The sequence below is a fragment of the Triplophysa dalaica genome, chromosome 15 (genome assembly GCF_015846415.1).
Source record: "Triplophysa dalaica isolate WHDGS20190420 chromosome 15, ASM1584641v1, whole genome shotgun sequence".
Taxonomy (NCBI): domain Eukaryota; kingdom Metazoa; phylum Chordata; class Actinopteri; order Cypriniformes; family Nemacheilidae; genus Triplophysa; species Triplophysa dalaica.
Window position 1 is genome coordinate 3,088,092 of NC_079556.1, and position 22,844 is coordinate 3,110,935.

Consider the following 22,844-nt stretch of genomic DNA (forward strand, 5'->3'; position numbering starts at 1 on the left):
CGCGTCCACTAGCCAATCAAATAGCCGAAATTTCAAAGAGCGTGCTCAAAACCAATCGGATAGGCCAGAAAGCAATATCGGCACCAATGAGAGGCCAGAAAACACGGAGGCAGGGCATGTTAAAAGATAAATGATTGGTCGTTCGAAAGTAGGCGGGGTAAGACCCGCAGGCGAACCGCTGAGAAAAGATACCATTACGGCTCAACCCAAGCGGAATGATCCCATTCGCGTCTATTCGTTTTAGAGCCAACATGGCGACCCGAGCGTTCCAGTTTCCCGCCTCTTACCATTGGTCAGTAGGTGGGGCTCGAGCTGCAGCTGATCGCTCCTCACATTTAATAGCTTTTTTTCCAGAGTTGCCTTTACTGTGCTCAGAGAGAGCCGCTCTGCAGAGGCTTCTCTGTCTTTTACGTATTCTTACGTTATCTCGCGTATGAACATCCAATCATCTGCTTTTATCGGCTCATCATCTAACAGGATACCAACTTAGGACACATTTTATAGTCTATCTTTTATCTCACTTGTAATCAAGTTGGACGTTTCTCAGATTTCTGACGTCTGCATGAAAAGTTTGGGGCAGTTTCATCACGCCGTAGGAAACCGGTAGCGCGTTCTGTATAAGTCGCGCGCATCCCGTCGATATGTTGTTTTTTCTTCAAAACCAGGTCAGTGTTCGGACGGACCCGTCATCATCATCATCATCATCATCATCAGCCGAACAGATCGGGGCTGCTGTCCCCCCGTCCGTCCAGCTCGGGCTCACGGTGCTCTACACGGTCCTGTACTCGCTGCTCTTCGCGTTTGTTTACCTGCAGCTCTGGTTGATTCTGCACTACGGACACAAGCGCTTCAGCTACCAGACTGTTTTTCTCTTCCTTTGCTTGCTGTGGTCGGCTCTGAGGACGACGCTCTTCTCGTTCTACTTTAAAAACGTCGTGGAGGCGAACCGGCTGCAGCCTTTGCCTTTCTGGCTCTTGTATTGTTTTCCAGTCTGCCTGCAATTCTTCACACTGTGTCTGCTCAACCTTTATTTCACTCAGGTGAGTACCTGCATATGCACGATATTTAAATGCATCTGTGCATGAAATCTATTGCATTTGAGAGTTTGAGGTGTTCTTGCATTCAGAGTGGTTGTTATTTCATGCAAGGCACATTTGAGTTGGTCCCTCCCATCTAATGTGTTTACTTCATGTGACTTTGAACTTTATGTGTATGAAGCAATTCTCTGTTTATAACAAATATATATTATATAAACATCAAACATTGAGTTCTTGGTTACAATTCAGTCAATTTCATTTCTCATGCATATAGGTCATTCCTATTTCTTGTGTTGTATTATGCAGCAGCGTGGTCCGTGGTGTTTTGTCCGAGCTGTAAGGCCGAAATGACGAAGCTTGTCTGAAGTATTCAGAGATTCGCCACCTCTGTGATGACGGGACATGAGCGCAGCCGGAGGTCAACAGTTTCTGTTCTCAAGCTCCTATAGTTGACCACAACACATTAGTTGACAGGGAAGTCTGAATGAGGTCTATTATTGAGGCTTTCGGTCCATCCTTCAGCCCATCGTGGGATGCTGAAGTCTTGGCCGTCTGTGAATGCATAACCTCATCACGCGGGGAATGAAATATTGTTTATCTCTGATGCCTCGTTCATTATTGTCTGAACATTAGAGTCGTTTATTTCATTCTGGAAGCATTGAAGAAGGTCAAACATCAGATAGGAGAGGTGAGAGGTTTGATAGTAGCGTCCAGAGGTTGGAGGTTATTTGTTATCCGTTGATCTTATGAGGACACGGGAGGTTTAACTGTTTCCGTTGTTTATTGTGAATATTAAAGCATAAGTATCATGAGTGAATGTTTAGCTTTTTTGGGGCTTATTTGTTGCCTGTTGCATCTGGAGTTCTTGCGTCACTTAAAAAGATCCTTCTGTGTTTTCACCATAAAAGGCAAAAAAACCATTTTTCAGAATGTAATAAATAAAGTTCCTAAAATAACCTTGCGTGGCCATGAAGTTTAGAATTAGCCCTAATGTGTTTCATAATATTTTGACATGATGGTGAATCTGGGGATTTTATTTGCAACAAATCTTATTCTTCATCAATCTGCATGCCCAACGAATGTGTGCTCTGCTCTTTCTGTCCCGTCCAACATCAGCCGAGCTCTAATATTAAAAGGACGTTGCTTGTATTGCATTTTATTTCTTCCACAGTCAGCACACAACACGGTTACACATTGTCCTTTGTTCAGATTTATTGACATCTTTTGTTTTATGCATCTTCCAGTCATCCACGTCTTCAGCCTTTCTCCCTAACACCCACAGTGAGTTACGAGGGGTCGCTTGAGAGAGAGTTAGCGTTTGTTTGTGTGGTTCTCTCGGGATCTATTTGAGATGTGGGCACCGTACCGACGCCGCCTGAACTGTGCGAGTCGGCATTTGAAGCCGCAAACCAATCAGAGGCACCTGCTGCAAGAACATTACATCACCCTGCTCAATCCTGTTCTATTCCAGGCACAACAAAAGGGGTGTGCAGCATTCTGTTCCGAGCGCAGCAGCTACGCAGACAAATTCGGCAAGTATCTGTCAGTGGAAAACGTTTCGGATCGGTGGGGCGAGATGTTGTCTTACCCGCATGGGGTATATATTCAAGAGGGTGATTTAGTGTGGCGCAGTGATGTCACATGAACTGACCTCTGCGTGGGCTTGTGGCGCTGCTTTGTCTAAAAGGTGACGAATGAATCTTTAACATTGATGCAAAGTACCTGCTAATTCGATGTAGAGATTGAATAGTTGCTGCAGAAACGGTTAAAGTGATAGTTCACCCAAAAATAAAAATGTTTCATTGTTCGCGGTCATGTCATTTCAAACCTGTATGATTTTCTTTCATCTGCAGAACACAAAAGTAGATATTTTGAAGAATGTTGGTATCTGCCCCATTGACTTCCATTGTATGGGGACAAGACCACTGAGACTTTTCTCAAAATATCTTATTTTGTGTTCTACCCAAGAAAGACTCGTATACAGGATCTGAATGACATGAGGAGGGTAAATAAATGACGACCAAATGTTTGAGTAAGCTATCCCTTTAACTTTCATATGCAAGGGTCACTTATATTTATTGTGTGCTGGAGCTCATAATGACTTCTTTTATTTTACAGCTGAGTGAGCTAAAGCTCTTTGTAGTTGACTGCATATTCAATACTGTAAATAATGTGTTTTATTTTCTATGACTCCTCTGGGACAAGAAGGGAAAACTGTGAGATATGACAGAGGAAGAGCCAAAGTGATGACCGATTTATTTTTCAGATTACACTTTCAGCATCTCCGTGCGGAGGAAACGCATTAAAAGCACGTGTGCGAGTAATTCCCCTGTGAATCACGCCTGTGATTTCTGCATGTAGGAGTGTGCGTCACACGAGAGCTTAGCTGTGCGAAGAAAAAAGATGAGCCGTTTTTCAATCGAGAATTGTTTTTTGCTGTTAAAGCAGCTCGTATGCAGTTTTAGGTTCCTCAAGGACCGTTCAGAGGTTTATTTTGAACATCACTCTTTGCTATTAGCGCCGTTCAGACAAGAGGCCACAGGAGTCATGGCTGAAACAGCTGCACAAGGAAATTTGGACCAGCAAAGAGTAGTTTTGGAACATGGCGATGTGGGAAGAGTTTAAATGTATTACCGTGTTAAAACAGATTGATGTTTTTTAAGCAAGCCTCTAATATTTAATTGATTTGTCGAAGAGAGATGTTTCATTAGGTAGACAGACTACCTAAAAAAAGTTTTTTTCCCTAAAATTCAATATACAGTAGCTTGAGATAGGGAACAGATATGTATTATAATATATAGTAACATTAAGCATTATATAATGTATACAGTGCTTAACAAATTTATCAGACGAAAGGTAAGGTCTCCATTTAATGTTTCTTTAATGGTTACTAATATACCAGTATGTGTCAGCTTTTTAATCACAGAAGTATTTCTAAAAATATACAGTAATTGTTGTCATCCATGAATTTTACAATTTAAAATTGTAAAGCATTTTATTTTTGATAGATGCCCAATTAAAGTCAATAACAACGGACACTGTGGAAAAGTACCTAAAAACATTGCCAGCAAGAAAGCTAAAGTAGGCCATATAAAATATCAAGTTTTTGTCTTATTATGTGCATAAAGACTATTTAGTTATTTCAGTTTGTTATTTGCTTAATAAATGACGATACAATGTTTGGTTTTTAACAGATTTTTGACAAATAGAGAGAGCAGACAATAGAGACCGGATAAGGGCTGTTTTTTATTTGGCTCAATTCTTTTGCATGTTTTATCACATGACTGACAAGTCTCTGATGTGGCTAAAATGATATGGTCTGACTTATCTGTCATCTAACAGCCATAATAGTTTGATTGAATAAAAATGATGAAAACCTGCTTTGAATTTGACAAAGCTTCCCAGTTTGTTTTCGCAGCAGCATCAGCTGGAAGAGTCTTATTCATTTGCCAAGGAATTCTTTTTATACCCAGCCAAACAGAGGCATCACCCCCACATGGCTGTAAATGTGGTCCATAAGAGCTTAGTGGAATGTTGTTTCACAAGCCTCCTGTAAGCTTCATTGTCTTGGTTAACCATCTCCAGATATGCCCATTTGGTGTTCCTTGCTTCCATACATTTGTCTCCAGCGATTCCATAAATGTATGGCAACACAACCAGGTCAGTAGCAGACCTTTGCCACCTTATCTGTTTAACAAACAACTTCTAATAAAGCACCTGTTTATCTGGCTGGTTCTTACGGGAATAAATCTCAATTTGCCCTTTTGACAGGAGGTTCAAGCTAGAATTTTTCTGTTCTGTAATGATTTTAGCAGTTGTGTTGTTTGAGTAAGGAGAGATTTAGGACCGCTTTTGTTAACTAGGCCACAGTATCTTTGGCAGGGATCTCAATGTCCGGTGGACCTTGTTGTCTAATATTGCAAAGAAGTGGGTAATGGGGACAGCCCACAAGAGCATTGAAGAAAAACAGCTTTTTCATCTCCATGCTAGCTAAATTAGCCACTTGTTTGTTTAGTAGCAAACACGTTTTTTTTTCTCCATGATGTTGTATATATGACAAAAATAAGATATTTTGAGGAATGTCTCGGTTGTTTTTACTCACCAACACAATTGAGTCCATGTTGATTGATTTCATGTTGAAATATCATCTTTTGTGTTCTGCAGAACGACAGAGAATGTCAGAACATGACTGCATGTGAATGTTATATAAGGCTTTGTGTAAGGTTGGGTCTGTCAGGCACATGTACAATATGACTCATTCAGTTTGGGCTTCGTAAAGGACTCCAGCATCATTTCTGCTACCCAAACACACACTTGCCTGCTTGAACGACGGCAAGCTATTCAGAATCTGGTGGAAAAGTGGTAATGTGTCCCAAGGGTTGACAAACAGGTTTCTTTGAATCTATCCTTAATGTCTAGAAGAGAGACCGTGTATTTATAATCCAGGCTTATCTGTTATGGTCTCACAATGGTGCATTGTTTGGTACAGTTTTTATTTGCAGTATAATGGGATAACCCCTGTGGTTTGGGCGTGAATCTGCCATTCCTTGAGCCGGATGCTGTTCATCCTTCAATTTTGTGGCCGATAGGCATTGGTTACATAAAAACAATGATTTGCTGCTTGTCAATTCAGCCTAATCTTATAACTAATTTGTATGAATTTGTACATTAATAAATGGACAGTTCACCCAAAAATTTAAATTCTGTCATTCAGACTCAAGTTGTTTTAAACCTGTATCAATTTTATTGTTCCACTGAGCACAAAAGAATATATTTAAAAGAAACTGAACCATTCTGCGGAGAACTGTTTGGTTTCCTACAATATTCTAAATATCTTCTTACATGTTGAACAAAACAATGAAATATATAAAGATTTGAAACAAAGTAAATTATGACCGAAATTGAATTTTTTAGTGTAATGTACCTTTAAAAAAGCAATTCTAAAGCTACAAGGAAGCTGATCGTACAAAAACGTACGAGAATGTAGGAATCCATACGATTAGCCCATAAGAACATCTGATTCTGAACAAAAATGTTTTCAACACAAGTAATCAATATTTTTTTATCATTTTTCCTGTATAAACACACTAGCATAAAGATATTGGCCTTTAAACTTGAACCATTTCATCACCTCATACATGTGCATTTTTGAATTTGCACTATTTCTCAGTCGATTTAGATATTTTCTGTGTAAGCTGTAAAAGACAATCTGGCATAAAAGTTCAGGTTGATGAATGGCTGGTTTGGAAGTGCCTCTTGACATGAGGCGCTGAAGGGGAAAGCGTGTGTTCGCAGGCCTGCGTTCTGATTACTAAGAAGGAAAACAGGAAATGAAGAGTTGAGCCATGTATACACGTCAGAAGGCCTCCGTGTCCGGGCAGATAAAAATTTCCTTCTCTTCGGCTTTGGTAAATCAGTCATATGCACTGAGAAGTTGCATGTGATCTGCTGACTGGCTGAGCAGACCAGAGACGTGTCTGTGGTTTTTCAGTCGGGTGTACAGCTGCTCCCGTGGATTCTTCACGCAACAGAGAACTTTCTGGATGGTTCTGGATTTAACTTGTTTGGATGTCAAAAAAAAGAGATCTGCATTACAATCCTCGGCATAAAAAAATGAAAGAGCATCTTGCGTGTGTGTCACGAGTTCCCGTAACCTTTCACACCATCTGTAAAAGAGGAAGATGTCTTGGTGTCAGAAGGTCTTATGACAATAAACCGCAGCTCTCTGCAATTTCAAAAATATGACTCAGTGTGATGTGGACGTCTCGTGGTAAAAATGCATTTTAAGGAAAGGAAACTAATGTCTGCTAGTGCTTTGCAGAAAAGGCTCAAACCAAATATATTGCCCTATGAGTACCGCTGCCCATTTATCCCAAGAGAACACACTGGTGATGATCCGGAAAGGTCACGGCTAAAACATGTTATTTTAGATGTAATACAATGTGTATACACGACTTAAGGTTCAAAAACGCTGTATTTTCCACATAACCTGCATGTTTGTATCTACTTTTTGCCCCAACTCTCTGAAACACACAGATTTTTAACAAAGCTCATCGCTCTGAAAAGCGAGGTGTGCTATGATTGGCCAGCTAACCAGTGCGTTGTGATTGGTCGAATACTGCAAGCGTGTGACGGAAATGTTATGCCTCTTACCATATTTGGAACGTCAGGTTCCTCTAGAATTGTACTGACAGGTACGCCCACCTTAAATGTGTATACATTTGGGCGGTTTTAGTCAAATCAGACCACCAACTGACATAGATTTGTGGGGCTGTGGTTACACGAGGCGTTTCGGGGAGGTCTGGGTGAGCATTTGCTTTTAGACAGAATGCATCTTTTGTTCCAACATAAAACAAAGACACAAAAAATAATTTTCACATTACATGACCCCTTTAAAGGCTTTCCTTGACTTTATATTCAAGTGACATATATTGAACGTCTGTGTGAGTTTTGTGTTGAAAGTCATGGGTTCTTATTTTATCGCAACCAGTTTGTGCTCGTCATGGTTCAGCATCCAGTCCTATATTGATCTGTTCAGTCTCTCCCATCTTATGTTCGTATTTGCTTACGTTCGCTAGGATTTTTAGAAAATTCTTCTCTTACGAACGTTTACAGCAAGATGCAATATTTTTTTTAATGCTTTATTTTGCCTGAATTGGGTACAAAAATCATGAATCTTCTTATTCCCTGATCTCTACCATTTTTGCACCTTGTGACAAACAAGCAAGTGCAATATCTATTCCTTTAGTAGGCAGTGCCTGTGTTGAATGCAGTGCGTGCTGACCTTGTTTTTTCAGATGCGTGGGCTGTGTGGTTTAGGGTTGGGAGCAGATAGATATGAGCTTTTAATGCTGTGAGAGCTCTGCGCTCCGGGCTACATGGGTCCCCAGGGCCCGAAACTCTCTCGGGAGATGACAAACACGCTGCACGATGTTTATTTTGGGAGGCTTTCTTCTGCATTGCTCGGCATCATGGTGTCTGCTATCTGCTGCGTCCCTGTGGAGTCTGCTGACTGTGATGCTTATGAAAATGATACATGTGAACATGCACACATGCAGAGTGTCAACCATTTGTGTGTGTTTTGTAGCTTTTTACATAAACACATAATCACACGGTGACTGCTGTTTTATTTGTTGTGTTGTTAAAAACATTTAATGACATTATTTGGATTATTACGTTTTGCATTTTGTGTAGTAGTTTAGTAAAGTGATTTTTCATTCTTTTCATTTATAAATGTGTATGTATTTATATATCAATCCCTTACTTTATTTATCCCTTATGCGAAAATTTGTGTTAGACAAAACACATGTGTATGCCAATATGTTGTTGTGGCTAAAGTTGGATGAATTCAGAATAAACGTTTGTGTTTACTGTGCATATTTATTTTGCATTTATAAACACATACACATACATACAGTATATCTTAATTTTGGAAATATTTACATGCATTTATTTACAACCACCGATAAATAATTAATAATATAATATTCCTCAATATTTTTTTTCTTTGTACTTTTGTGTTAATTTTAAATTTTTCTTAAATATATGCATGTATGTGTATGTTTTTATAATGAAAAGCAAATCTTTATTCCAGATGCGATTAATCGTTTGACAGCCCTAACATTTTATCAAAGTGGTGACATTTTTAAATTCTCATGCCCCTTTAATGTTCTTTCTACTTTGCACAAATATGTGACATTTAATTCAGGTTATGTTTTGTAGATCATTTATTTTTTTACGTTTACTAATATTCCTAGCTTAATTCGTAGAATGTTGTGGGTTCGATCCTCAGGGAACACAGGCCAAAGCCACTTTGGAAGTGTCTGCCAAATGCATAAATGCACATATACAGGAAATGTCTTTTGAAGACAGAAAAGGCAGAAACAAAACTGTGCTAACAAGTTCAGTTCAGCATCTTCTTTAAGTTTTTAAATGTGCCATGGCTGTCAAACACAGACTGTGTGTCATACACCGGTGAATACACAAGCTCATACTCTCCTGCTGTGTTCACAGTTTTCCAGCCAGCCTGAACCCGCCTGCTTCTGCTGAGCAGATCCTGTAACTGATGTTCATTAAGAACCAGTGTATTGTCTTGTCAGCTTTGTCTTAATGCATCAGTGTGTCACTTCATTGATAGACGTCAAGTGTCCAATGATCTCTTGATCCGATTGACTGATTTCTAAGATGTAGTCATGAGTATTTTACCTACAGAGCTTCAGCACTAAAATCTCTGTATTTGATCTGGAATTTAGACGTTAAGTGTGAATTTTCACTGTTGTTTCTTAAACTGAATTTTGGTTACAGAACAACTGTGGTTTTATACAGTAGAAGTGAATGGGTACTGCCATTGTCCAGCTACCAACATTCTTCTAAATATCTTTTTACAAAGAAAAGTGATACAGGTTTGAAAGACCTTACAATATGGTATTTATTTAATAGTTTAATATCGGTTCTGACTTTTGGTGTGTCTGAAAATCTACAGAGTTTAATATGACTGAACGCAGTGTTCTCTGTGTTCTGGTATTAGTAAAGTGGCAGGTTTGGGTAGTGTGTGAGTTTATATGTTTATAGTCTGTACATCACCAGCTAATGGATGTTCTGAACTCTGTTTGAACCGCCTGAAGGTCACACTTTGAAATGAGTCCATGAGGCTTTGTGGACGCTTATCATCAACAACTGGTTGTGCAAGCTTTCGTAACCAAGCCTGTCCCAAAGGGTAGAGTAGTCCCGGGGATAAAACTTCTAAATCATTTAGCTTTCAGTGGTTATTGAGCTCTGATGGTGTTTGTTTAACCAGGAGATTTCTCTCTCTGTTCAAACAAACTCAGGTTTGGCCTGGTTCCTGGTCATCTTATCTTTGCTTAAGCACGAGCCAGTCACCACTTAAAGTACAGATAGCACAACTGGCCTGGTGAAAACAACTTTTCTTTAATAAACTTGTCTTAAAATGTTTGTAAGTAGCAAAAACGTTTCTTTGTTTTCTCTGCAGGTGATATTTAAAGCCAAAGCAAAATATTCCCCGGAACTAAACAAGTACAAGTAAGAGACTTTCTTTTCATTGCTGTTGAGTGTTTCAGTGTATTTTCACTTGGAGAGATGAATATAGCACGACGTATATAGAGAGAATAACCACAACAGACTTTTTCTTGTCTGGACTAAACTGCAAAGATCTCTGATATCTTGCAAAGCACTTTTTTGTTTATTTTTAAAGGTCCTATCTGTCATTTTTTTGGAATATCTATTGACAGAAATGCAATATAATATACATAACTATGTCTTCAGAGGTGTATAAAGACATTACATTTTGTTTTTATTTTCTTAGAATGAGCTATTTCTGTTTACATACACAGCGGGTCCCCTTGCATGGAATTCGCCATGTTGTTTCTACAGTAGCCCTAAAAGGACAAACTGCTCCACAGAGCACTGTTTCGTAAATACGTCATCTCCTTCGGCAAAGAAGTGAAAACGTTACCACATTTTGGCCACCGTAGTGCTTCGAAAGATAGGGGTGGACTGATCCCTTGGTTGCATTTCACAACCTCACAGCTAGATGCCACATCATTTCATACACTTGACCTTTAAAGTGTTCTCAATTTAAGAAATTTCTGCTCAACATTTGCTTTTGTGTTCAATAGAAGAAGAAAAATCATACATGTTTGGGACAACATAATGGTGAGCTAGTGATTTCGTAAAGAAGTTTTTTTGGGGGGTGAACTGTTATTTAAAATTTGAATGTCAGAAAAGCAAAAGCTAGTTTAAAACCTTTTATTCCATTTGGACTGTCAATCTGTACAAATATGAGCTTTGATCAGGAGATTAAAAACTGATTCTGAGTGAAAAGCTTGAATTCTGAGTTAGGATGAGTGGGCGAGAGGGCATGTGATGGCACGGAGGGGGAAGGGGGCTGAAGAAAGGATTGACACAGCTTGGACCCGACGGAGCTAAGCAACGGTTTTATGGTGCTCATCAGCAAGATTGAATTTATGTCTTTTAGCTGTATAGACTACCGAATGTTCTTTCCCAATGCTTTTAACCTACGTAATGTGTCCTATTCCAGAGTTAAACGGAATATGTGACTTAAAATAACATAGGGAGGGACAATTCATTGAGTACTCATCCTCATGTCATTGCATATCTGTATGAGTTTCTTACTTCTGCAGAACACGAAAGATGTTTTGAAGAATGTTGGTAATCAAAATACACTGAACCACATTGACTTCCATTGTAGGGACACAAAACCGCCAAGACATTTCTCAAAATATCTTCTTTTGTGTTTCAAACAATTCTTATTTTTGATGAAATATCCCTTTAAGACTATGATATTGTAGATGTCGGATGATATAATACTGCAGCTTTGTAAGAAACGGATATGAATCACATATGACTGACTCTATTCCTGTATGTTTGTCTAGTGTTGTGTGTTATTCTGTCTGACCGTCGTTCTCTCTCCGTCAGGGTACCTCTGCGGCTGGGCTTTCTACTGGCCAGTATCTTTTTTCTTGTGGTGAATGTGACGTGTGCCATGCTGGTTCAAGATGGCGCGGGCGAGAGTCAGGTGAAAGATGCCGTACTAGCGCGAGTGTTGATCAACGACAGCCTCTTCGTGCTCTGTGCAATCTCACTCGCCGTCTGTATTTTCAAGATCGCTAAAATGTCTTCTGCCAACGTCTACTTGGAGTCAAAGGTCGGTGGGCGGAGATCAACTTGTGTTCTTGGATTTAGGGTTTAAACTAAACATTTTAGTTTAATATGACATTTGAACCACGTCTACATCACGATTGGCACACTTCAGCCTTGTCAATTTAAGAAGATTTTAATTTCAAGTTTAGTTTTTGTACTCCCTTATTCAGACAGGGACACCTGTTATGTTTGGGTTTTTATAATGCAAATATATTTGTTTTCAATTATTTGAAATGTGTGATGTGTCATCATTATTCTTTCAACACAATCTAAACGTGATTATTTTTGGTTGAATGTGATTTAGGGAACATCAGTATGTCAGGCTACGGTCATTGGGGCAGTGGTCATCCTTCTGTACACCTCTAGAGCCTGTTATAACCTGGTTGTGGTGGCTCTTTCTCCTGAAGATCGGCCCAGCCCGTTCAATTACAGCTGGTACAATGTATCTGACCAGGTAGGCCAAACCGTAATCCATAGTCCAGTGGTTCTCAAACTGGGGGCCCGAAGATGGATCTGGAGGGGCATTTTATGAAATATAGAAAGTCATCATAGATATTATGCAATCAAACATAAAAAAATAAGAACACCAACCAAAAGAATTGATCTTCCAGCATTGTATAACTGAATATGTTTTTTGGTTTAATTAAAATTCTAAGTTTAAAATTAAAAGTCTTTATTTGGGGGGCCGCAAAGCAATGCATTCTACACAAAGTGGGACCTTACAACAAAAAAGTTTGAGAATCACAGCCATAGTCAATAACACACACTTATATTAAAATATCAAGTGGTTTTAAGTAGACTCCTCATAGACTACCATAGAAACAAACTTTAACTTTGGAAAAAGTGAATAAGATGATGTAACAAAAACTTATGGGGGTGTCAAGTTATCTTTTTCACTGTTACGATAATGATATTATTCCAGTATCTATCGAGATATTAATTTGATTGATAGAATTATTTATAAAACATAAATAATATTTAATTTAGTTCATTCAACGGTTGCTATATTATTTACTATAATATCATATTTGTAGAATTAACACGATATCACTGATTGTGTGGGGGTATATCACGGTTGCAAGTGCCGGTATATTATAAAATATATTAAGAAAATATTTGTGCAATTCTGATGTCAAACATTAACATACTTGTGCAGGGCATTTCAGCACAGATTCTTTTGTGAATCTATCAAGGTGATGGAAGCTTAAAAAAGCTGTGTTTGAGTTAACAATCAATGTTTTTTTCATCATCCGTGTACTACGGGAAAATCTATAACTTTGAAATATATTCAAATCTGTCATTTTCTCATTTGGGTATTTGTAAATTCCCACATGTCCTTGTGTTGTAGTGTATCCTGTCAGAGTTGTGTGTTTGTTGATGGGCGAGCGTTACCAACTATAATACACGCTACATAATGAATTATTATTTATGCATTTGTGTCATGGGGATAGATTCATTAATTCCAAATAAAAGTAGTTCAATCCGGATTACAAGGTCCGAATGAAACAATCCATTTGAGGTGATTTATACTGAAATGAGCTCTGCGGGGGAAAGGTTTTTGTTTTGTTATAAATAGCACAGGCAAGGCTGCTGTGCAGTTAGCCAGCGGATGGATGTGACCCAGTTTAAATTCACGTCTGAGACGGGCCAACAGGAAGACGAGGTTCTCCTGAGCAGCCTGTCCTCTCTTCTGACTCAGCTGGTTCTGTTTGGGTGCCTGTCTCTTTGCTTATTCTTCATAAAGCCATGTTGTTCGTCTCCTGTTTGGATGTGTTTGCCATTGTCTGCGTTTTGCTGGCAGGCATTTCATTCTGGGGTTGTTTACAACATTCCTAGTCTTGTGTTGCCTTTTTCTGTCTATTTTCGTGTCTGTGGTGTTTATTCTTTTGTTAGTCGCAGGCCAGTAACTGGGCTTTGTGTTTTGGGTGTATTTTAATAACTGTTTTGGAGCTGGGTATTCATTATTTTGTTCACTAAACATGAAAAATGTTTCATAATTTGTGCACCCTCGTGCGATCCCAGATGTATATGACTTACTTTTTTAAATCAAGTATTTCTTTTTACAAAAGTATAAAGGTTTTAGAAAGTTAAAGCAGCAACAGTATTGTCATTAGCTTAGACAACTTAAGTTTTGTTAGTAAAAATTATATTGAGAAAATTGCAATATACTACATGTATTTTAATTCCATTTATTCTGAGTTATATATTGTGAAGCTGCTTTGCAACTATACAAACTTGTGAAAAGTGCTTTTTAAATCAATTTGAATTGACGTGAACTGAAGAAAGACATAAGTCCACTATAAGAGTGAAACAAATGACTGCCGTTGGTAAATCACATGTTCTTAAACGAAACGATAATAGGTGAGAAAATGATTAATTCTCTAAATTCAAACACATTTATATTACAAAGCAGCACTTTAATTTAGAAAATCATCGATTATCGTGTCTCCTGACTAGACAAGACATTTTTATTTCATGATACATTCGCATATCTGAGCCCTAAACTGAATCAGATTGCTTATTTAATTTAATTATGATTTATTTTTAATTTTTGCTTGAACTAGTCCATTACTCAAAGGAAGGTTGACAATATGGTAACTATTAAGCTTATTTATTGTACAAATATTTCTAAAGCGCTTTTCACAATGCTTATTGTTTCACAGCCGCTTTACAGGAAGCACAAACTTTACATTGCCAAATCAGGAAAAAATTGGTTATTAGGGTCTCTTTGGGAAATGTAATGTTTTAAAATAATACAAACAATGCACTTATATCATGTATACATATAAGCAGAAAGAATGAATAAATGCATGTTGTGATAATAGTAATACAATAAGTGCTATTCCAAAAAAATCCTATTATCTCTTACTTATCACTGTAAATTAAACTGGGATAGTATAAAGTCAAATCAACACGCTTTAACTTTAAGATACTACTTTAGTACTGATAGGACCAAATTAATTGTATTTCAATCAATAACTGCCTTGTTTTCAATTGCTCCAGATTAAATGTGTCTTGCTGACTGAGATCTATTGACCTTTACACTGTCCCAATACATCAATGCAAACAAGAAATAAGAAAGTTCTCTGTGTTTAATTTGTCTCCCTATCTCTCTGTGTCTCCAGGCCGATGCGGACAAGATCAATGGAGAAGCCTTCGTGGTCTTCGGGGTCATTTTGTTCTTCTGGGAATTGCTGCCCACCAGTCTGGTCGTGTTATTCTTCAGAGTGCAGCGGCCCAATCAGAACCTGGTGAGAGTCTAATCCTGTGTCACTTCTCTAAAGCCCACGTCAATAACACAGCTGGACACTTACTCAATGACGACAGCCTGTGATCGGCTTTTTAAAGTCCCGCAGGAAAAGCTGTTTTCCCTTCAGATAGAATTAATTTAGAGGTTTGCTCCAGTCCCCAGAATGGAAACCTACAGACAAGCTGCTTTATTTGCCTGTCTGTGCATGCAAGCATGTGGTTTTATTAATATTTTGTGTGCAATGTTTCCACAGACGCCGGGTGGTATGATTAACAGTCACAGCTTTAGTTCCAGGGCGTATTTCTTTGACAACCCTCGGCGCTATGATAGTGACGACGACTTGTCTAGAAACGCGTCTACGCGAGGAGAAAGATGCAGGTTTGTGCGAATAAAAGAAATGAAAGGGGTCATATGGTGTGAATACGTGTTTAACTGTCTTTGGTGTGTTATAAGTTCCCAATTCATGTATTAGACACGTAAAATTGCAAAAATGAAAGTGTTTGAACAAGATATGTATTATGTGCAAAAGTGAAACGCCATGTGTAACCACACCCCAACAAATCAACGTCAGTTTCTGCATTCAATTTTAATGTCATTATTTGGGTTTTGATTCTCCAGCAGTATCACGTCATCCACACCTCAAGCGGGCCCAAGTTGGTACGGTTCGATCCAGAGGAACGGCAGCCTGACAGGAATCCCCCACCTGCTGAACGGACCCCAAACATCAACAGCCCCCCTTCTCTTCGCTTGCGGCAACATGCAGACCAACCAACACCATAACTACTATTCCACACCCCAGAATTACTACTCGCCCACTCAGACACACCACGCCACCCCTCAGAATTAACGCTGGATTTATCTAGATACGGACTGGACCGCAAGCCTCTCGGACATCTTTAAACAATACTTGTGGGTGCCTTTCCCTTTATTCAAATGATCCGCCATCTGCAATGCACCGGCCCAGCGAGCAGATTTAAAGGGACCTTAAATACAGCTGATATGACAGTGCACTTTATGTCAGAGTTTCTTCGTGGTATACTGGCGAGGTTCAGCGGTGAGCGCAACTGACCAAAAGCTCCCTAAAGATGTTCCCATCCCTCTTTTTCCTTAAAAATATCGATTCCATCAGACGTTAATAGGTCAAAACACGAGCACATGGACTCCTCTCAGCGTGTTTGGGTGTGTTTTTTGCACTTATTGTGGGCTTATTGGTGGATGGATGTAGATGAAGAGTGTTTATTATATCTCTTTGAGAAAGAGCCCGACAGACTGTCCTATGTCTTTCTTCCAAGAGGTTTTTGGAGACCAAGTGAAAAGAATTCTCAATATTTCGGATACGTCCAGGGGCGTCACTCACTAGGTACTAGCACCCAATTTGTGCACTACACATGAAATTCATGTGACTTTTAATATTATTACTTTGCCAAAGAGCCTGCGTTTAAATCCAGACTTCAGCAGATTTCCATGCTTCCCAAAGGTGAAGAATGCGAAAGACGAGACGAAAGAGTTGATTTTTCTTGTGGTGTATTTGAATGTACCGTGCGTGAATAGAAAGCTAACTCTACTTACACTGTCTTATATTTAGGTACTTAACTAGGCTTGTGGATGAATCTGCACGCGTATTTTCAGTACGCATATACTGTCGTGACATCTTTCATCATTTTATCAAGCATATCATTCTCCAGGGATGCCTAAAATGGTGCCATCGTAAAACTTTCCTAGAGAAAAACACATTGCACATTGTTTGTATCGCACATGTTTCATAAGCTTTATTCCTATGTAATTGTATTTCTGGAACGTGATTGGTGAGCATTTGATCTTCTAGATCCAGATTAAGTCGGGCGCACTCTTCCATTCCACAAAAAGGAATTGTTTTGTTTTTAGAAAATGAAAAATATGTTGTCTATTTTTATCGATTTGCTTATCCATGTGCATTACAGATTACGTAAAGTTAACAATCATTTGGCTTATGCAATCATTAAATGTGTAGCCTCATGTTTTAAAGATAGCCCGAATCTGAGTTTGTGTCACATACAATGAACGAATGAATAAGACTGTAATGTTGGAGCTCTAATGGTTTAGGCCACCTGCTCTAAATATATTTTTTATTACATTTATTTTTATTATAAATTCCATCATGCAGGGTTTTAAGAACCGGGTATAAAAAAAGTGGTGAATGATTTTAATTGATTGGATTTTTAAAATCAGCCTCAAGTGACTTTAATTCCTATCTTGTTGTTTTCCAGCTGATGTGTAGCATATGTGTGAAGCTATTCAGGTAGAACTGAACAGTGACCATCAATTGATGGGATTGTGCATCTAATGCTTATTGATACGCATAGTTCCAGGGATTCCGGTCGGTTCCGTGTGATGTCATTTCCTGGCATAAAAAGAGGCTGTGTATGAGTTTTCATTTTTTTCTGATTCAAAAATATTTTACTGTGAAATGTATCATGTTGTTTCTTGTGTCTGAGCAAGTTAAGCTTTTATTATAATTTCTTTAAATGTTTTGTTTGAGGCCAACGAATGTAACTTGTTTACCCATGTTCATAGTCCGTTAAAGATGTACACAAGCACTACCATTTCAAAAATAAAGTTTTATTGCACTGTTTTAGTAAAACAGCTTATTTGTCTTATTGTGTTTCATGTTGTAATTCTTAAGTTGTATAATATATTGATGACAAAATTGTAAAAATAAAAAACCTTGATGTTTCACAATAAATATCCAAAATGCTCAAAAAAGCATTAAGGTATAGTTCACCCAAAAATGAAAATTCTGTCACTATTTATGCACCTTCTCATTTCAAACCTGATAGACTTTCATTCTTCTGTTAAAAGATATTTTGAAGAATGTTGGTAACAGAAAACCATCGGTCCACATTGACTTGCATTGGTTTTGTGTATGCAATAGATGTCAATGGGGACAAACGGCTTTTGGTAACCAACATTCTTCAAATTAAACAAGTCATACAGGTAACAAAAAAAAAGAGTGCGAGTAAATTATGAAACAATGTCTACTTTTTGGTGAACTATCCCTTTAATTCCAAATTATTGTGTACATTTGTGAAATGTTAAAGACTATGTGCAAGTGTATGATTAACTGTAGAAGTAAAACATCCCTACTTTTTCTCCAGCGTTTTTGCTTCAAAATACCAGTGTTCATTTCTCTTGAGAACCCAAGTCTAATTGTGTTTGTTTCTTGGCTGAACTTCTGGCCACAATTGAATTTGCATTGGTTAAGTCACATTGGATCCTTGGAAACAGCAGGAATTAGGCCAGAGTTCCTTGTGAATCTGAGCTCCACGGCCCACATGAAAAACATTACAGTTGCCTATTCAGCACTTTATAATTCTGAGCTGCTGGATTAAGATGTTTAATAAAGAATTGCAACATTTGAGATTTTTGCATCTCGCACAAAAAGCAATGCGGAGATCATGAGCTCCAAAACCAGAAATCACATGCGGATGTGTATATAAATTATATCAATTATATATAAACACAGCCAAACTTCACAAACACACAGAAACAATAGCATGTTGTGTATAGCAAAAAAAAAAGATAATTAACAACAATATTCCAAAATAAAAGTCCTCTATTTATAAAAGGAAAATCATGAAAAATGTAATCAATATGTTCATATCTTCACGTGACTTAAATAAGCAAACATGTAAAGAAACTGTAACTTAACATCTGCGAAATAAATAAATGACTTTGATAAAAGTCCCTTTTGTAAACCATTTTGAACTAGATTTTATTTATGGTTTCCATTGGAGCTTGTAGTTTCTAAGCAATATTTAACAAAACATATTTCTATGTTCTGTAGAACGATTCCTAGCAACAGTTTCAGACTAAACTGCACAACTTCAGTGAGGTTGAACTGTGTATAAAGTACAAACGACTCTTAAGACAACAATTTATTCATCCTGGGGGCAAAAGCTGTGTCATATAATCCATTAGGGTGGACTTTTTAAGTCACTGTTTCAGATCTGACAACAACGAACGAAAATTCTCCAACTCTCTGACACTTGTGGAGATTCTAAAAAAAGCCATGAGACAACATTTAGACATTTAAGAATATTACAACTTTAAAAATCTGAAAAGATATTCCCTCATATTACCTTCCAAAGGCATTAAACAGGGAGACAATCTCCTGGCGACTCAGCTGGAAAGACGGAGTGCTATTTCTTGTGTTAGGCATGGCCTCTATTTGTCTTTCTGAGAACAGGATTTTGAGGGCTGTTCCCAGGCCCTGTGTCTACAAGAGACATTCATTCGGTCATTCACATATCAATGGTTGCGTTCAAAACCTTTCTTCCAAGCAACATTTATTCTCTTACCTGCAATTTGCCCCAAAGTCTGCATTTAAAACATTCAACACAGTCCATGATGCGTGAAATGTTCTTAAATGTACGCTTGAAGTCCTCCTAATACAAGGAATGATAGATAATTGCACAACTTTATTAACCTGCGTTTCTGTGAAATGGTTATAGCAAACTTCCATAAGAGCCACTCACTTTGAGTTTCAGAGCTTCTTTCTTATTTCCCGCAAAAAGTGTAGTCTCATCAAAATGCAGCGGAAAAGATCTATAAATGAATAATCAGATGTGCAATTTCAAACTATTAGACCCCAAACATCAGAATCATACTTTTACACAACCGCTGCAATGATCTTACTTTGCCACTTGGAGGAGCTCTAAAAGCATGTTCTTGTTTTCTGCATCCTGCTCAGACTGGCCGGTGTACAAATGAAAGGCGGGACGATCAAAATAAGGGAGGACTTTTGCAAGAGCACGCAGCTCGATGAGGTACAGGAAGTAAAGGTTCCGTAGTCTCTTCGGCCCCTCCCCTTTGGTCAGCTCTTCGTCAAACCTCACCTGGAACTCGGAGACATTGTGACCCCACTGCATCTCAAACCAGTTCTCTAACCAATCAAATCAAGACAAGACAAGATGAAGTGGATTCAATCGCACTTTTTGTCAAACGTCCAAAACTAAAACCAATGAGATTTCTATCATAATGGGATCAAACAAGAATTCAATTAGAATCTATTTGAGAACCTTGGACTTTACTTCCGACAGGACGTGACTCACCTTCTAGAAGAAATCTGGCACTGAGGTGTACGTTTATACTCGCGTGAAGTCCTGATATTAGTCTGAAGAAAGCTCGTTTTTCAACACACAAACCTGTAAAAATAAAAATCTCAGATAAACATTTACAAAATAAAAAATGTGATTTAGTGATAATGCACTCATTTTGCGTGGACACTTACCCTCAAGCCAGCGGTGGAATCCCTGACCTTAATAAAGAAGTGAAAGGACTTGTCAGAGTCTATCTGAATGAATTAAATGTAAAAAAGATTTGATTCAGAGAATGTAATATTACCGTCAATGTTTCCTAAAGGAGAAGGGGAGAGAAAAGAAAGAGAGAGTGAGAGAGAGCAGTTTACTAAGATTGAAAATCATCATCATTCTGATAATCGCACGTGCTTTAGTTCAGCCTGCCCCTCCCCCCCGCACGCACCGTATGATTTCGGAAATAATCGTACAGCTGTTTCTATCATTTATAAACGTGATCAAACTTAATACTCTTCGAAGATATAAAGGATGCAATACTACTCTATAGGTACTCAAGATTAATATGAGATCGGCAGACACCACGTGTGTTAGGGCCGCTTTAACAAAAGAAATCAGTCCAAAAAATACGTCAAATTAAATTCTAAGACTATAGAATGAAAACATGCTTACCGCTGTTGGACACCAAAGGATTCAGTGGCCGTTTAACTGAATACGGTCTGTAAATGTAAAAATGTTTGTGATAATATTTAAGATCATGTTGCCTTTCATTGAAATGCCAATTCATTTAATATATAACAACTTATACTGTCTTACAAATTCATTGCTTATCTGTAAAGTTGCTTCAAAACGATATGCATTGTAAAAAAAAAACGCTAAACAAACTATCGTGACTTGAAATAAAGTTTTACTTGAAACAATTCTCCTCATATATGCTGTTCCATATCCGCCACGCCTCTGGTCCTTTATAACCAGTGAAACGCTCAGGGTTCAACAGGAGGTCAACATACTGTGACTGGGGCGAATCTTCGTCTAAAAAAACACAAAACAATGTTTACGGCCTTAAACGTACAAATAAGGACATTTAACTGGACTTGCAACCCAATATGTACTTCCTTTTCATCAAACAAATGAAATTAAAGGCACATTATTCTAGGTGAATTGCAAACCTAAAAATAAGAGCGAACGTACCATCTAACATGCAGAAGCGGTCGGAATCGTCGTCGTGTTTCTTCCATTCACTGAGCGCCTGACGTGTCTCATCACTATACAGTGAGACATGGAGTAAGAATTTCCACCATTATGCAACATGTCAAGATACATTTTTGTTTATCGTGTAAGTTCTACAATAACAAAAAATCTGTTATACCTTAGGGAACCGTTGACAGCTCCTAGTTTCTCAGTCATGTCACATCCCTCTACATCCTGACTGGCTTCCTCTGAATACTATGATGAAACAGAAAACATCAACACCCGCCTGCACAAACATCTGTAGAAATACACAACATCACTTTCTTATAAACAATAAAGCAAATGAATACAGGCCTGATACCTTATAACTGCTGGACTTAATGCCCTCAGGTACCTCACCCTGCACAGAAATAAACAATGTTTATAATGTTTTATTCAGTTACTTACGAAATGAAAAATTGAATTAAACTCGTACTGGCGTGCATGATTTCACAGCACAATATGTGAGTCCACATTGACTGTGATCACTCCAGAACGGACAAGGGTTGTTTAGATTGACCTGGTGATCATATAACAACATGTTAGAAACTAAAAATATCACTAAGAGGGCAAAATTACAAATGACATGTTTAGATTTTATTTTCCACAACCTTGTAAAACCTGAAATAATCAGACGAAAGCAGTTTTTGCAGTTTGGGAAAGATGTCTTTATTGTTGAATTTGTCAATGGTCTCAACATCACATGCACAGTCATCCAGGGTCCCAGTGACCTACACAGACATAAAATCACTCAATTACTCAAGACACAAAGGTAGAAAACATTGTATTACAGGTGTATTTTGTTACATATCATAGTACAAGTCATTTTCATTTACCGTAGTATTTACATGGTATGAAAAACACGATGAGGTCTCACCTGGCAGAAACACCTGTGCGCAGCTGATTCTGCTGTAGTCACGTGGACGCTGGCGAGCACACACACCAACAGCATGAAAACGTTCATGATGAATGAAACGATGTTGTTGTGTTAGTGCTCTCTTGTTGTAATGATGCGATCGGACGTGTTTGTGTAATGTATATTCCAGGGGAATCACACGTCACATCTCGGATCACTTCCGATTCGATCCACCGGTACGTGAACTACGTGACTAAATGATTTCTGCGATGTGATTTAGCGCTGTAATGACGTCTGCTTGCCGATGTCTTATACTAAAACGCATAATTAAAACAAGAATTTGTAACACATTGAATACATTATTTTATAATTGGCGCCCAAACATATTAATATGACTTTAATGACGCAGATTCGTTCTGAACGTTGGTGTTTTACCGGCGAATCTGTCAGGCTGAAATGCGAAATACGTCGTGGTAGTTTCGTCAAATTAAAATCTCCGAAAATTGCGTTACATACAGATCTCCACGAGATGTCGCTAACGTTCTGTGTCCAGAACTGAAATAAACAACATTGAGTAAGCCATAGTTTTTTATTTAGGCAAAATGAAACATACAGTTTTGTACAAATGTAAGGGAATGTGTTATATATCTATCTATCTTCCTCTCTCTCTCTCTCTCTCTCTCTCTCTCTCTCTCGCTTCCAATATAAAACAGTGGCGT

At 38.2% G+C, this 22,844-nt stretch overlaps 2 protein-coding genes across 6 annotated transcripts; one reads left to right on the forward strand and one right to left on the reverse strand.

The window, feature by feature from the left end:
• The first annotated feature begins 372 nt into the window (after nucleotides 1-372).
• Nucleotides 373-17,589, forward strand: gpr137c (G protein-coupled receptor 137c). Of its 4 annotated transcripts, none has more exons than XM_056767355.1 (8): nucleotides 373-1,040; nucleotides 4,623-4,697; nucleotides 10,027-10,076; nucleotides 11,493-11,721; nucleotides 12,022-12,171; nucleotides 14,843-14,968; nucleotides 15,221-15,345; nucleotides 15,589-17,589. In XM_056767355.1, the coding sequence occupies exons 1-8, from the start codon at nucleotides 642-644 to the stop codon at nucleotides 15,812-15,814; spliced, it is 1,380 nt and encodes a 459-aa protein (XP_056623333.1). In that variant the 5' UTR covers nucleotides 373-641; the 3' UTR covers nucleotides 15,815-17,589. The 4 variants fall into 4 exon arrangements, with proteins under 4 accessions (XP_056623333.1, XP_056623335.1, XP_056623332.1 ...); XM_056767354.1 differs by having other exon boundaries at nucleotides 376-1,040; nucleotides 15,586-17,589; XM_056767357.1 differs by lacking the exon at nucleotides 4,623-4,697 and having other exon boundaries at nucleotides 375-1,040.
• Nucleotides 17,545-22,285, reverse strand: ero1a (endoplasmic reticulum oxidoreductase 1 alpha). 2 transcript variants are annotated; one of them, XM_056767351.1, is made up of 16 exons: nucleotides 22,147-22,285; nucleotides 21,881-22,000; nucleotides 21,706-21,789; nucleotides 21,592-21,630; nucleotides 21,409-21,485; nucleotides 21,231-21,304; nucleotides 20,951-21,071; nucleotides 20,712-20,758; nucleotides 20,350-20,361; nucleotides 20,237-20,263; nucleotides 20,058-20,150; nucleotides 19,642-19,888; nucleotides 19,482-19,551; nucleotides 19,305-19,391; nucleotides 19,086-19,222; nucleotides 17,545-19,003 (listed from the first exon to the last, which is right to left on the reverse strand). In XM_056767351.1, the coding sequence occupies exons 1-16, from the start codon at nucleotides 22,231-22,233 to the stop codon at nucleotides 18,940-18,942; spliced, it is 1,386 nt and encodes a 461-aa protein (XP_056623329.1). In that variant the 5' UTR covers nucleotides 22,234-22,285; the 3' UTR covers nucleotides 17,545-18,939. The 2 variants fall into 2 exon arrangements, with proteins under 2 accessions (XP_056623329.1, XP_056623330.1); XM_056767352.1 differs by lacking the exon at nucleotides 21,706-21,789.
• Between the last annotated feature and the right edge of the window lie 559 nt (nucleotides 22,286-22,844).